Here is a 14,230-nt window from a genome sequence, read left to right on the forward strand (position 1 = left end):
TGTTGAAAGCCTCATGAGTTGTAATGCAGGAGGAATCGTGTCATAGCTAGGATAAGACCAATGTCGCCAATACGGTTGTATAGGACTGCTTGGATGGCTGTGCTGTGTTGGCGTCCGCTCGAGCGTGTCATCAGCTAATTAGGAGGAAGGATATAATTCCTACGCCTTCCCAACCGATGAAGAGTTGGAAAAGGTTGTTAGCAGTAACTAGAATCAGTTAGCAGAACTAGAATAGGAAGATAAGGAGATATTTGAAGAGTTGGTTAATGTTTGGATCTGAGCTTATGTACCATAGCGAGGATTCTATAATGGATCAGGTGATGAACAGTGCGATTGGAATAAATATTATGGAAAAGTAATCTAGTTTAAAGCTTAGTGTTAGATCTAATGTCTGGGCTGTTATTCAATGTCAACTTCACATGGTTGTTTCTTGGTTGAAGAAAATGTAGAAAGTTGTTGGAAGAAGGCTAGTAATAAAAGCATATGTTACAGTTGTTTTTACATAATTTGGATATGAGCGTTTTTTGTCAGGGTTGATGAGGGTGGCAAAAATTGGAAGAGTTAGGGAGGCGAGGGTTGTTGTTATAACAGGGGTACACATGATTGTTACTTTTATTTGGAGTTGCACCAATGTTTTTGGCTCCTAAGGCCAATGGATAGCTGTTAGTTATCCTTTAAAAGTTGAGAAAGCCGTAATTTTAAGTACGGAGGCATGGATTAGCAGTCCTTGCAGGTTTTCTCGGTAAATAAGAAGTGATAAGCTTCTATAGTTAGGTTCACAATCTAATGTTTTGATTAAACTATATTTACAGGGAGCAAACCCTAGAATGATATTGGGGTTGAGGGATAGAAGAATGATTGGAGCGAGGTGTATAAATACGAACGTATTTTCTCGTGTGAAGGGGGGTTTTATGTTGATTATATGATGTGTAAGTGTTCCTCGCTGCATTGTGATGAACATGTGGAGAGAGTAGAGGGCTGTAATTAGTATGTTGAGTCCTGTTAGGACAATAGTCATATGGGATCAGGAAAACGAGGCTGCGATTACAAAGAGCTCACCTAGTAGGTTGATAGTGGGGGGTAGGGCAAGATTAGTAAGGTTTGCTGTGAACCATCAGAAGGTTATTAATGGGAGTAGGGTTTGAAGTCCTCGGGACAGTGGTAGGATACGGCTGTGGGGTACGTTCATAGTTTGAGTTAGCTAGGCAGAAATAGATGGAGGAGGTGAGTCCATGGGCAATTATAAGGATAAAATTATGATGAATGCATGGGCCGTTACAATAACGTTGTAAATATGGTCGTTACCTAGTAGATTGCCGGGTTGACCTAGTTCAGCTCGAAGAAGAAGGCTTAGAGCTGTACCTATGATTCCAGCTCATGCACCAAATAGTAGGTATAGAGTCCCAATGTCCTTATGGTTTGTTGAAAAGAGTCAACGGTTGATGAGCATAGGTAGAGATAGAGAGAAGGGAAGGGTAAAGTGGCTGAGTAAGCATTAGGCTGTAAACCTAAAGACAGGGGTCTAGTCCTCCTTTTAGCAGCCCGGAGGTGATTTTCACATCGAATTGCAAGTTCAAAGGAGCAGCTTTAAAAGTTTCTGCCGGGCCTTCTCCCGCCTTTTTTCCCTGCGGCGGGAGAAGTGGATCAAAGCCAGTTGATTAGGGTATTTAGCTGTTCACTAAATTTTTGTGGGTTCGAGTCCCGTTGATCTAGTGAGGGCTTAGCTTAATTAAAGTAATTGATTTGCGTTCAATTGATGCAGAGTAGGTGTTTGCAGTCCTTATGTACTTCAGAGATTAAGTATTTTTACTTACTAAGGGCTTTGAAGGCTCTTGGTCTTGTTTAACCTAAATTTCTAGTGGATAGCCAAAATTAGGGCGGAGGTTGGTAGTAAAAGGGTAGAGGCAATGACGAGTGGGGGAATAAGGAGTGTAGGTTTTGTGTTTTCGAATTGCCATATTATTTTTGTGTTGTTGGATGTAGGAAATAGTGTTAGGGAGATGGTATAGATTAGGCGTATAGAGAAATACAGGTTAAGCAGAGTTCTGATAATTATGATAGAGGGGATGAGAAAGTGATTGTTTATTGTGAGTTCTTGAACGGTAATTCATGTAGGTAGGAAGCCGGTTAGAGGGGGTAAGCCCCCTAGGGATAGGAGGGTGGATGCTCTTAGTGGTGCTAGACAGGTTGATTTGTTTCAGGTGTGGGGATAGTATGAGGGTGGTGGTGTTTGAGTTTAGGTTGAGGGTCAGGAATATGGTAGTTGTTAGGATGATGTCTATGGTGAAGTAAAGAATTGTGATAGTTGGGTTATATACTAGTGTTCTTATTATTCAGCCTATGTGAGTGATTGAAGAATATCCTAGGATTTTGCGTAATTGTGTTTGGTTGAGACCTCCTCAACTGCCTACTGTGATAGATAGGGTAGAGAGAGTTAGGAGGATATGGGTGTTGATTGATGGGTGAATTTGGTATATGATTGAGATGGGGGCTAGTATTTGCCATGTAAGGAGGAGTAGGCCAGAAGTTAGGGATGTTCCTTGGGTAACTTCTGGGACTCAAAAGTGGAAGGGGGCTATTCCTAGTTTTATGGCAAGGGCAGCCCAGTGCAGAACACGGTGGTGGTGCTTTCGGGGTCGTGGTGGGGGTGGGGGTGGGGGTGGGGGTGGGGGTGGGGGTGTGTGTTTGGGTGTGTGGGTGTGTGGTTGTGTGGGTGTCTTGGGGTGTGTGTGTGTGTGTGTGCGCGCGGGCGCGCGCGCGCGCGCTGTGTTGGGGAGTGGGGTGGGGGATCAAGCGGGGGTCGGGTGGTGGAAAAGCGTGAGAGCTCTGCCGGGGCTGCTCCCAGAGCCTTGGCCGCTGCCCGCACGGCCGCGCATGCGCAGTAGACGGTCCCCCTCCTGGAACCTGGGCCGGCTCTGGAATCCCCGGGATGGATGCTCAGTTCTCCTCGGTGTGGAGTCTCCGGCCGCCGCCGCCGCCGCGCCCAGACCGGGAAGACAGGAATGCCAGGCTGGTCAGCCCGGAGGGAAAACAGGCCTCTCCACACCGAGCCAGGTGCTCACCGCGAAAGGGAGGCCACCGCCCCGCCCCCGATCCCGTCCCCAACCCCGCGTCCTAAAGCTCCTCCAGCAGAGCCCGGTACTCCTCCTCGCTGAGGAGTAGCGGTTCCAGCAAAGCGGGCTCTCCCACGTCCTGCAGCTCCGTCGGGGCCTCCGTTTCTAGCAAAGGTTGCCCCTGCTGCAGAAACTCGGGGGTCTCCAGGAGCTCATCCAGCAGGCTGCAGGGGAGTGCAGACGAGCGCCCAGGCTCCTGGAGCGGCGGGGAGGGCGCCCGGATGGCTTGCATCTGCTCCTGCCCCGCGGAGGCCTCCGGGGGCGCGGGCCCCGGAGGTGGAGCTGCCCCGACTTGGGGCTCCCACGCCGCCCCGGCGACCTGGGGCCCCTGGCCCCAGCCCCACCACGGACTCCCCTGGGGACGTGGGCGGCGCCAGCACACCCTGGCCCTGCGGCTCAGCTCCAGCGGGCCCAGGCTGTCCCACCGAGCAAGGGCCCGGCAGGCTGTGGGTGCTGGGTCCCGATCCCCCCGCCATTGGCTCGGGCGCGGAGGCCACCCCCGGGGAGTCTGAGGGTGGGAGAGCGCCCCTTCCGGAGTCGCCAGGGCAGCGTAGGAAAAATCCCAATCCCCGCCTGCCGGGGCAGGATGGGAGATCCCTGCTGCCTGCGCAGCCTGGCTGGGCTGCAGCGGGGCGACGGCCCCTGCTCCCTGGCCCACGAAAGCCCCCGGTGGGAGAGTCCAGGGCGCGCAGGGCACGTGGGGGGCGGGAAGCCCCGTTCCCCACGCCCCGGTGTGGGTGAAGGCGACCGGCGAGGGAGCGGGGGGACACCCGCCGGGGGCCGCGTCGCCCGGGCCGCCTGCGTGCGCCGGTGCCCCGCCACCCTGGCCTGGGTGCCTGGCCCTCCGGTTCTGAAACCAAATCTGAATCCGGGACTCCGGGAGGCCCGTCTCTCTGGCCAGTTCTTCCCGGGTGGCGATGCCTGGAAAGCGATCCTGCTGGAAGGCTCGCAGGAGCAGGGCGGTCTGGGACCGGGTGACGGCGGTCCGCTTTCGCCTGCCTTCTTGCGGGCCGCGTTTCCCGGGCCAGGGCCGAGATTCCCGCCGGTGCTGCCTCAGCTGGCGCGATCTCTCGTTCTGAAACCAAATCTGGACCCTGGGCTCCGGAATGCCGATGGCCTGGGCCAGCTCTTCCCTGGTGGCGATGCCCGGGTACGGGTTCCGCTCAAAGCAGGCTCGCAGGGCCTCCCTCTGGCTCGGGGTCCAAACGAGTCTCCTTCGCCGTCCTCGTCCTCGGGCTCCCGCCCGGGAGGGCGCCGTCGCCGGGTGTCGGGAGAGCCATCGCGGGGAGACCTGGCCGGAATTTCGCGGACAGACACGGGCAGAGAGAGGCCGGCGATCTCCAGTGCCCCTCAGTCGGCCTGTGCACGGCGAGCAGGTGCGGCCAGGAGGCCGGCCCAGCCGGCCAGCGGCCCTTATAAAGGCCCACAGGCTCCACCCCTTCAGGAATGCCGGAGGAGCCCAGGGCAAGCCCGCCCTCGGAAGCCGGGACCCACAGGGCCCAGGTCACTGTGGCCTGGGTATGGGCGGGGCCGGAGAAGCCCCGGAAGTGGGGAGTGGGGGGGGGGGAGTGGTTGATGATTTTTAGGATTGGGTTGGATTTGCGTAGTGGAATCATTGGTGCTTTTGTAGTTGAGGTACAACGATGGTTTTTCGTATCATTGGTTATGGTTGGAGTCCATATGGAAGCAATGACATCTGTTTTATTGACATTAAGTGTATTATTGGTTATGGGGTTTGTAGGTTTTTCTCCTAAGCCCTCTCCTATTTATGGGGGTTTAGCGTTAATTGTTAGTGGTGTGATTGGTTGTGTGATTATTTTCAATTATGGGGGGGCTTATATGGGTTTAATGATATTTTTAGTTTATCTGGGGGGTATAATAGTTGTCTTTGGTTATACTACAGCAATGGCCATTGAAGAGTATCCTGAGACATGGGGCTCAGGGCTTGAGGTTCTAGGGGGTCTTTTGGTAGGATTAATGATGGAGGTAGGGCTGGTTTTATGGGTTTTAAGTTTGGATGAAGAAGTGGTGGTGGTTAATTTCAATATATGGGTAACTGGGTGATTTTTGAGGGGGAGGGGTCGGGGTTAATTCGAGGTGACTGTATTGGTGCGGGTGCCTTGTATGATTACGGGCGGGCGTTGGTTAGCGGTGGTTGCTGGTTGAACATTGTTTGTTGGTGTATACATTGTGATTGAGATTACTCGGGGTAATAGGTTATATTATTAGAAGTAGGGTCAGGATAGGGGGGATGAGGAAAGAGAGGAAGTAGAGTTTGATTATGCCTCTCTGGGTGGTTACAGTTGTGGAAGCGGTAATACGTGTTTGTGAGATTATTTCGGGTATAGATTTTTCTAGCCATGTTGAGTCTAATAAGAGGAGGGCTAAGTTTTGACTTATAAGTAGGTTTTGCTAGGGGATCATACGGTGAACTGTGGTGGGGAAGTATCCTAGTATGTTGGAGAATTTGAGTATTTGTGATGGGTTTTTCACTTTTAGTTTGTTGGTTATAAGGGCGAGGTCTAGGGCTGTTAGGAAACCGAGAGCAGTTGCGTCTAGGGCTGAGAGTTTGAGATAGAAGGGTGTTTTGGGGGGGGAGTGAGGTAGGGGGGATATTACTGGTGATAAGGAATCCCGTGATTATACTGCCTATTTAATTGGGTTTAGTAGGGCGGGGTTGTTTTCGTTGATGTTTATTAGGGCTGGGAAGCGGGGTTGTCCTGTTAGGGTAAGGAGAATGGTTCGAGTACTGTAGGCGCTTGTTAGGGAGGTGGCGATGAGAGTAATAAATAGGGCTCAGGCCTTGGTATACGACGTATTTGTGGCTTCGATAATGAGATCTTTGGAGTAGAAGCCTGTGAGGAAAGGTATTCCTGTGAGTGCTAGGTTGCCAATAACTAGGGAAGTTGAGGTGAGGGGCAGTGTTTTAAACAGACCTCCTATTTTTCGAATGTCTTGTTCGTTGTTTAGGTTATGAATAATGGATCCGGAGCACATAAAAAGTATAGCTTTGAAGAAGGCATGGGTGCAGATGTGTAGGAATGCTAGGTATGGTTGGTTAATACCAATGGTGACTATTATTAGGCCTAGTTGACTTGAGGTAGAGAAGGCCACGATTTTTTAAATATCGTTTTGTGTGAGGGCACAGATGGCTGTGAATAGAGTAGTAATGGCTCCCAGGCATAATGTGAGGTTTTGGATTAGTGTATAGTTTTCTATTAAAGGGTGGAAACGGATGAGTAGGAATACTCCGGCAACAACTATGGTGCTGGAGTGAAGTAGAGCTGAGACTGGAGTTGGGCCTTCTATGGCAGAGGGCAGTCGGGGTGAAGGCCAAATTGGGCTGATTTTCCTGTTGCTGCTAGGAGAAGGCCTATTAGTGGAAGGAGGTTTGAGTTGGAGTTTAGGGCTAATATTTGTTGAAAGCCTCATGAGTTGTAATGCAGGAGGAATCGTGTCATAGCTAGGATAAGACCAATGTCGCCAATACGGTTGTATAGGACTGCTTGGATGGCTGCTGTGTTGGCGTCCGCTCGAGCGTGTCATCAGCTAATTAGGAGGAAGGATATAATTCCTACGCCTTCCCAACCGATGAAGAGTTGGAAAAGGTTGTTAGCAGTAACTAGAATCAGTTAGCAGAACTAGAATAGGAAGATAAGGAGATATTTGAAGAGTTGGTTAATGTTTGGATCTGAGCTTATGTACCATAGCGAGGATTCTATAATGGATCAGGTGATGAACAGTGCGATTGGAATAAATATTATGGAAAAGTAATCTAGTTTAAAGCTTAGTGTTAGATCTAATGTCTGGGCTGTTATTCAATGTCAACTTCACATGGTTGTTTCTTGGTTGAAGAAAATGTAGAAAGTTGTTGGAAGAAGGCTAGTAATAAAAGCATATGTTACAGTTGTTTTTACATAATTTGGATATGAGCGTGTTTTGTCAGGGTTGATGAGGGTGGCAAAAATTGGAAGAGTTAGGGAGGCGAGGGTTGTTGTTATAACAGGGGTACACATGATTGTTACTTTTATTTGGAGTTGCACCAATGTTTTTGGCTCCTAAGGCCAATGGATAGCTGTTAGTTATCCTTTAAAAGTTGAGAAAGCCGTAATTTTAAGTACGGAGGCATGGATTAGCAGTCCTTGCAGGTTTTCTCGGTAAATAAGAAGTGATAAGCTTCTATAGTTAGGTTCACAATCTAATGTTTTGATTAAACTATATTTACAGGGAGCAAACCCTAGAATGATATTGGGGTTGAGGGATAGAAGAATGATTGGAGCGAGGTGTATAAATACGAACGTATTTTCTCGTGTGAAGGGGGGTTTTATGTTGATTATATGATGTGTAAGTGTTCCTCGCTGCATTGTGATGAACATGTGGAGAGAGTAGAGGGCTGTAATTAGTATGTTGAGTCCTGTTAGGACAATAGTCATATGGGATCAGGAAAATGAGGCTGCGATTACAAAGAGCTCACCTAGTAGGTTGATAGTGGGGGGTAGGGCAAGATTAGTAAGGTTTGCTGTGAACCATCAAAGGTTATTAATGGGAGTAGGGTTTGAAGTCCTCGGGACAGTGGTAGGATACGGCTGTGGGTACGTTCATAGTTTGAGTTAGCTAGGCAGAAATAGATGGAGGAGGTGAGTCCATGGGCAATTATAAGGATAAAATTATGATGAATGCATGGGCCGTTACAATAACGTTGTAAATATGGTCGTTACCTAGTAGATTGCCGGGTTGACCTAGTTCAGCTCGAATAAGAAGGCTTAGAGCTGTACCTATGATTCCAGCTCATGCACCAAATAGTAGGTATAGAGTCCCAATGTCCTTATGGTTTGTTGAAAAGAGTCAACGGTTGATGAGCATAGGTAGAGATAGAGAGAAGGGAAGGGTAAAGTGGCTGAGTAAGCATTAGGCTGTAAACCTAAAGACAGGGGTGTAGTCCTCCTTTTAGCAGCCCGGAGGTGATTTTCACATCGAATTGCAAGTTCAAAGGAGCAGCTTTAAAAGTTTCTGCCGGGCCTTCTCCCGCCTTTTTTCCGCGGCGGGAGAAGTGGATCAAAGCCAGTTGATTAGGGTATTTAGCTGTTCACTAAATTTTTGTGGGTTCGAGTCCCGTTGATCTAGTGAGGGCTTAGCTTAATTAAAGTAATTGATTTGCGTTCAATTGATGCAGAGTAGGTGTTTGCAGTCCTTATGTACTTCAGAAATTAAGTATTTTTACTTACTAAGGGCTTTGAAGGCTCTTGGTCTTGTTTAACCTAAATTTCTAGTGGATAGCCAAAATTAGGGCGGAGGTTGGTAGTAAAAGGGTAGAGGCAATGACGAGTGGGGGAATAAGGAGTGTAGGTTTTGTGTTTTCGAATTGCCATATTATTTTTGTGTTGTTGGATGTAGGAAATAGTGTTAGGGAGATGGTATAGATTAGGCGTATAGAGAAATACAGGTTAAGCAGAGTTCTGATAATTATGATAGAGGGGATGAGAAAGTGATTGTTTATTGTGAGTTCTTGAACGGTAATTCATGTAGGTAGGAAGCCGGTTAGAGGGGGTAAGCCCCCTAGGGATAGGAGGGTGGATGCTCTTAGTGGTGCTAGACAGGTTGATTTGTTTCAGGTGTGGGGATAGTATGAGGGTGGTGGTGTTTGAGTTTAGGTTGAGGGTCAGGAATATGGTAGTTGTTAGGATGATGTCTATGGTGAAGTAAAGAATTGTGATAGTTGGGTTATATACTAGTGTTCTTATTATTCAGCCTATGTGAGTGATTGAAGAATATCCTAGGATTTTGCGTAATTGTGTTTGGTTGAGACCTCCTCAACTGCCTACTGTGATAGATAGGGTAGAGAGAGTTAGGAGGATATGGGTGTTGATTGATGGGTGAATTTGGTATATGATTGAGATGGGGGCTAGTATTTGCCATGTAAGGAGGAGTAGGCCAGAAGTTAGGGATGTTCCTTGGGTAACTTCTGGGACTCAAAAGTGGAAGGGGGCTATTCCTAGTTTTATGGCAAGGGCAGCCCAGTGCAGAACACGGTGGTGGTGCTGCTTTCGGTCGTGGTGGGGGTGGGGGGTGGGGGTGTGGGTGGGGGTGGGGGTGGTGTGTGGGTGTGTGGGTGTGTGGGTGTGTGGTTGTGTGGGTGTCTTGGGGTGTGTGTGTGTGTGTGTGCGCGCGGGCGCGCGCGCGCGCGCGCGCGCGCGCTGTGTTGGGGAGGGGGGTGGGGGATCAAGCGGGGGTCGGGTGGTGGAAAAGCGTGAGAGCTCTGCCGGGGCTGCTCCCAGAGCCTTGGCCGCTGCCCGCACGGCCGCGCATGCGCAGTAGACGGTCCCCCTCCTGGAACCTGGGCCGGCTCTGGAATCCCCGGGATGGATGCTCAGTTCTCCTCGGTGTGGAGTCTCCGGCCGCCGCCGCCGCCGCGCCCAGACCGGGAAGACAGGAATGCCAGGCTGGTCAGCCCGGAGGGAAAACAGGCCTCTCCACACCGAGCCAGGTGCTCACCGCGAAAGGGAGGCCACCGCCCCGCCCCCGATCCCGTCCCCAAACCCCGCGTCCTAAAGCTCCTCCAGCAGAGCCCGGTACTCCTCCTCGCTGAGGAGTAGCGGTTCCAGCAAAGCGGGCTCTCCCACGTCCTGCAGCTCCGTCGGGGCCTCCGTTTCTAGCAAAGGTTGCCCCTGCTGCAGAAACTCGGGGGTCTCCAGGAGCTCATCCAGCAGGCTGCAGGGGAGTGCAGACGAGCGCCCAGGCTCCTGGAGCGGCGGGGAGGGCGCCCGGATGGCTTGCATCTGCTCCTGCCCCGCGGAGGCCTCCGGGGGCGCGGGCCCCGGAGGTGGAGCTGCCCCGACTTGGGGCTCCCACGCCGCCCCGGCGACCTGGGGCCCCTGGCCCCAGCCCCACCACGGACTCCCCTGGGACGTGGGCGGCGCCAGCACACCCTGGCCCTGCGGCTCAGCTCCAGCGGGCCCAGGCTGTCCCACCGAGCAAGGGCCCGGCAGGCTGTGGTGCTGCGGGTCCCGATCCCCCCGCCATTGGCTCGGGCGCGGAGGCCACCCCCGGGGAGTCTGAGGGTGGGAGAGCGCCCCTTCCGGAGTCGCCAGGGCAGCGTAGGAAAAATCCCAATCCCCGCCTGCCGGGGCAGGATGGGAGATCCCTGCTGCCTGCGCAGCCTGGCTGGGCTGCAGCGGGGCGACGGCCCCTGCTCCCTGGCCCACGAAAGCCCCCGGTGGGAGAGTCCAGGGCGCGCAGGGCACGTGGGGGGCGGGAAGCCCCGTTCCCCACGCCCCGGTGTGGGTGAAGGCGACCGGCGAGGGAGCGGGGGGACACCCGCCGGGGGCCGCGTCGCCCGGGCCGCCTGCGTGCGCCGGTGCCCCGCCACCCTGGCCTGGGTGCCTGGCCCTCCGGTTCTGAAACCAAATCTGAATCCGGGACTCCGGGAGGCCCGTCTCTCTGGCCAGTTCTTCCCGGGTGGCGATGCCTGGAAAGCGATCCTGCTGGAAGGCTCGCAGGAGCAGGGCGGTCTGGGACCGGGTGACGGCGGTCCGCTTTCGCCTGCCTTCTTGCGGGCCGCGTTTCCCGGGCCAGGGCCGAGATTCCCGCCGGTGCTGCCTCAGCTGGCGCGATCTCTCGTTCTGAAACCAAATCTGGACCCTGGGCTCCGGAATGCCGATGGCCTGGGCCAGCTCTTCCCTGGTGGCGATGCCCGGGTACGGGTTCCGCTCAAAGCAGGCTCGCAGGGCCTCCCTCTGGCTCGGGGTCCAAACGAGTCTCCTTCGCCGTCCTCGTCCTCGGGCTCCCGCCGGGAGGGCGCCGTCGCCGGGTGTCGGGAGAGCCATCGCGGGGAGACCTGGCCGGAATTTCGCGGACAGACACGGGGGCAGAGAGAGGCCGGCGGGATCTCCAGTGCCCCTCAGTCGGCCTGTGCACGGCGAGCAGGTGCGGCCAGGAGGCCGGCCCAGCCGGCCAGCGGCCCTTATAAAGGCCCACAGGCTCCACCCCTTCAGGAATGCCGGAGGAGCCCAGGGCAAGCCCGCCCTCGGAAGCCGGGACCCACAGGGCCCAGGTCACTGTGGCCTGGGTATGGGTGGGGCCGGAGAAGCCCCGGAAGTGGGGAGTGGGGGGGGGGGGGAGTGGTTGATGATTTTTAGGATTGGGTTGGATTTGCGTAGTGGAATCATTGGTGCTTTTGTAGTTGAGGTACAACGATGGTTTTTCGTATCATTGGTTATGGTTGGAGTCCATATGGAAGCAATGACATATGTTTTATTGACATTAAGTGTATTATCGGTTATGGGGTTTGTAGGTTTTTCTCCTAAGCCCTCTCCTATTTATGGGGGTTTAGCGTTAATTGTTAGTGGTGTGATTGGTTGTGTGATTATTTTCAATTATGGGGGGGCTTATATGGGTTTAATGATATTTTTAGTTTATCTGGGGGGTATAATAGTTGTCTTTGGTTATACTACAGCAATGGCCATTGAAGAGTATCCTGAGACATGGGGCTCAGGGCTTGAGGTTCTAGGGGGTCTTTTGGTAGGATTAATGATGGAGGTAGGGCTGGTTTTATGGGTTTTAAGTTTGGATGAAGAAGTGGTGGTGGTTAATTTCAATAATATGGGTAACTGGGTGATTTTTGAGGGGGAGGGGTCGGGGTTAATTCGAGGTGACTGTATTGGTGCGGGTGCCTTGTATGATTACGGGCGGGCGTTGGTTAGCGGTGGTTGCTGGTTGAACATTGTTTGTTGGTGTATACATTGTGATTGAGATTACTCGGGGTAATAGGTTATATTATTAGAAGTAGGGTCAGGATAGGGGGGATGAGGAAAGAGAGGAAGTAGAGTTTGATTATGCCTCTCTGGGTGGTTACAGTTGTGGAAGCGGTAATACGTGTTTGTGAGATTATTTCGGGTATAGATTTTTCTAGCCATGTTGAGTCTAATAAGAGGAGGGCTAAGTTTTGACTTATAAGTAGGTTTTGCTAGGGGATCATACGGTGAACTGTGGTGGGGAAGTATCCTAGTATGTTGGAGAATTTGAGTATTTGTGATGGGTTTTTCACTTTTAGTTTGTTGGTTATAAGGGCGAGGTCTAGGGCTGTTAGGAAACCGAGAGCAGTTGCGTCTAGGGCTGAGAGTTTGAGATAGAAGGGTGTTGTTGGCTGGGGGAGTGAGGTAGGGGGGATATTACTGGTGATAAGGAATCCCGTGATTATACTGCCTATTTAATTGGGTTTAGTAGGGCGGGGTTGTTTTCGTTGATGTTTATTAGGGCTGGGAAGCGGGGTTGTCCTGTTAGGGTAAGGAGAATGGTTCGAGTACTGTAGGCGCTTGTTAGGGAGGTGGCGATGAGAGTAATAAATAGGGCTCAGGCCTTGGTATACGACGTATTTGTGGCTTCGATAATGAGATCTTTGGAGTAGAAGCCTGTGAGGAAAGGTATTCCTGTGAGTGCTAGGTTGCCAATAACTAGGGAAGTTGAGGTGAGGGGCAGTGTTTTAAACAGACCTCCTATTTTTCGAATGTCTTGTTCGTTGTTTAGGTTATGAATAATGGATCCGGAGCACATAAAAAGTATAGCTTTGAAGAAGGCATGGGTGCAGATGTGTAGGAATGCTAGGTATGGTTGGTTAATACCAATGGTGACTATTATTAGGCCTAGTTGACTTGAGGTAGAGAAGGCCACGATTTTTTAAATATCGTTTTGTGTGAGGGCACAGATGGCTGTGAATAGAGTAGTAATGGCTCCCAGGCATAATGTGAGGTTTTGGATTAGTGTATAGTTTTCTATTAAAGGGTGGAAACGGATGAGTAGGAATACTCCGGCAACAACTATGGTGCTGGAGTGAAGTAGAGCTGAGACTGGAGTTGGGCCTTCTATGGCAGAGGGCAGTCGGGGTGAAGGCCAAATTGGGCTGATTTTCCTGTTGCTGCTAGGAGAAGGCCTATTAGTGGAAGGAGGTTTGAGTTGGAGTTTAGGGCTAATATTTGTTGAAAGCCTCATGAGTTGTAATGCAGGAGGAATCGTGTCATAGCTAGGATAAGACCAATGTCGCCAATACGGTTGTATAGGACTGCTTGGATGGCTGCTGTGTTGGCGTCCGCTCGAGCGTGTCATCAGCTAATTAGGAGGAAGGATATAATTCCTACGCCTTCCCAACCGATGAAGAGTTGGAAAAGGTTGTTAGCAGTAACTAGAATCAGTTAGCAGAACTAGAATAGGAAGATAAGGAGATATTTGAAGAGTTGGTTAATGTTTGGATCTGAGCTTATGTACCATAGCGAGGATTCTATAATGGATCAGGTGATGAACAGTGCGATTGGAATAAATATTATGGAAAAGTAATCTAGTTTAAAGCTTAGTGTTAGATCTAATGTCTGGGCTGTTATTCAATGTCAACTTCACATGGTTGTTTCTTGGTTGAAGAAAATGTAGAAAGTTGTTGGAAGAAGGCTAGTAAGAAAAGCATATGTTACAGTTGTTTTTACATAATTTGGATATGAGCGTGTTTTGTCAGGGTTGATGAGGGTGGCAAAAATTGGAAGAGTTAGGGAGGCGAGGGTTGTTGTTATAACAGGGGTACACATGATTGTTACTTTTATTTGGAGTTGCACCAATGTTTTTTGGCTCCTAAGGCCAATGGATAGCTGTTAGTTATCCTTTAAAAGTTGAGAAAGCCGTAATTTTAAGTACGGAGGCATGGATTAGCAGTCCTTGCAGGTTTTCTCGGTAAATAAGAAGCGATAAGCTTCTATAGTTAGGTTCACAATCTAATGTTTTCATTAAACTATATTTACAGGGAGCAAACCCTAGAATGATATTGGGGTTGAGGGATAGAAGAATGATTGGAGCGAGGTGTATAAATACGAACGTATTTTCTCGTGTGAAGGGGGGTTTTATGTTGATTATATGATGTGTAAGTGTTCCTCGCTGCATTGTGATGAACATGTGGAGAGAGTAGAGGGCTGTAATTAGTATGTTGAGTCCTGTTAGGACAATAGTCATATGGGATCAGGAAAACGAGGCTGCGATTACAAAGAGCTCACCTAGTAGGTTGATAGTGGGGGGGTAGGGCAAGATTAGTAAGGTTTGCTGTGAACCATCAGAAGGTTATTAATGGGAGTAGGGTTTGAAGT

At 50.9% G+C, this 14,230-nt stretch overlaps 1 protein-coding gene and 3 pseudogenes across 1 annotated transcript; all 4 read right to left on the reverse strand.

The window, feature by feature from the left end:
* Positions 1-3,114: 3,114 nt before the first annotated feature.
* Positions 3,115-4,408, reverse strand: LOC126947330 (double homeobox protein 4C-like; annotated as a pseudogene).
* A 911-nt stretch (positions 4,409-5,319) lies between these two features.
* LOC126947320 (NADH-ubiquinone oxidoreductase chain 5-like) lies at positions 5,320-13,681 on the reverse strand (annotated as a pseudogene).
* LOC126947321 (NADH-ubiquinone oxidoreductase chain 5-like) lies at positions 5,331-7,129 on the reverse strand (annotated as a pseudogene).
* Positions 9,659-10,951, reverse strand: LOC126947331 (double homeobox protein 4C-like). Its single transcript, XM_050778008.1, has one exon. The coding sequence runs from the start codon at positions 10,934-10,936 to the stop codon at positions 9,659-9,661; it is 1,278 nt and encodes a 425-aa protein (XP_050633965.1). The 5' UTR covers positions 10,937-10,951.
* Positions 13,682-14,230: the final 549 nt, after the last annotated feature.

The sequence above is a fragment of the Macaca thibetana genome, unplaced genomic scaffold (assembly GCF_024542745.1).
Source record: "Macaca thibetana thibetana isolate TM-01 unplaced genomic scaffold, ASM2454274v1 unplaced_scaffolds140, whole genome shotgun sequence".
Lineage (NCBI taxonomy): Eukaryota > Metazoa > Chordata > Mammalia > Primates > Cercopithecidae > Macaca > Macaca thibetana.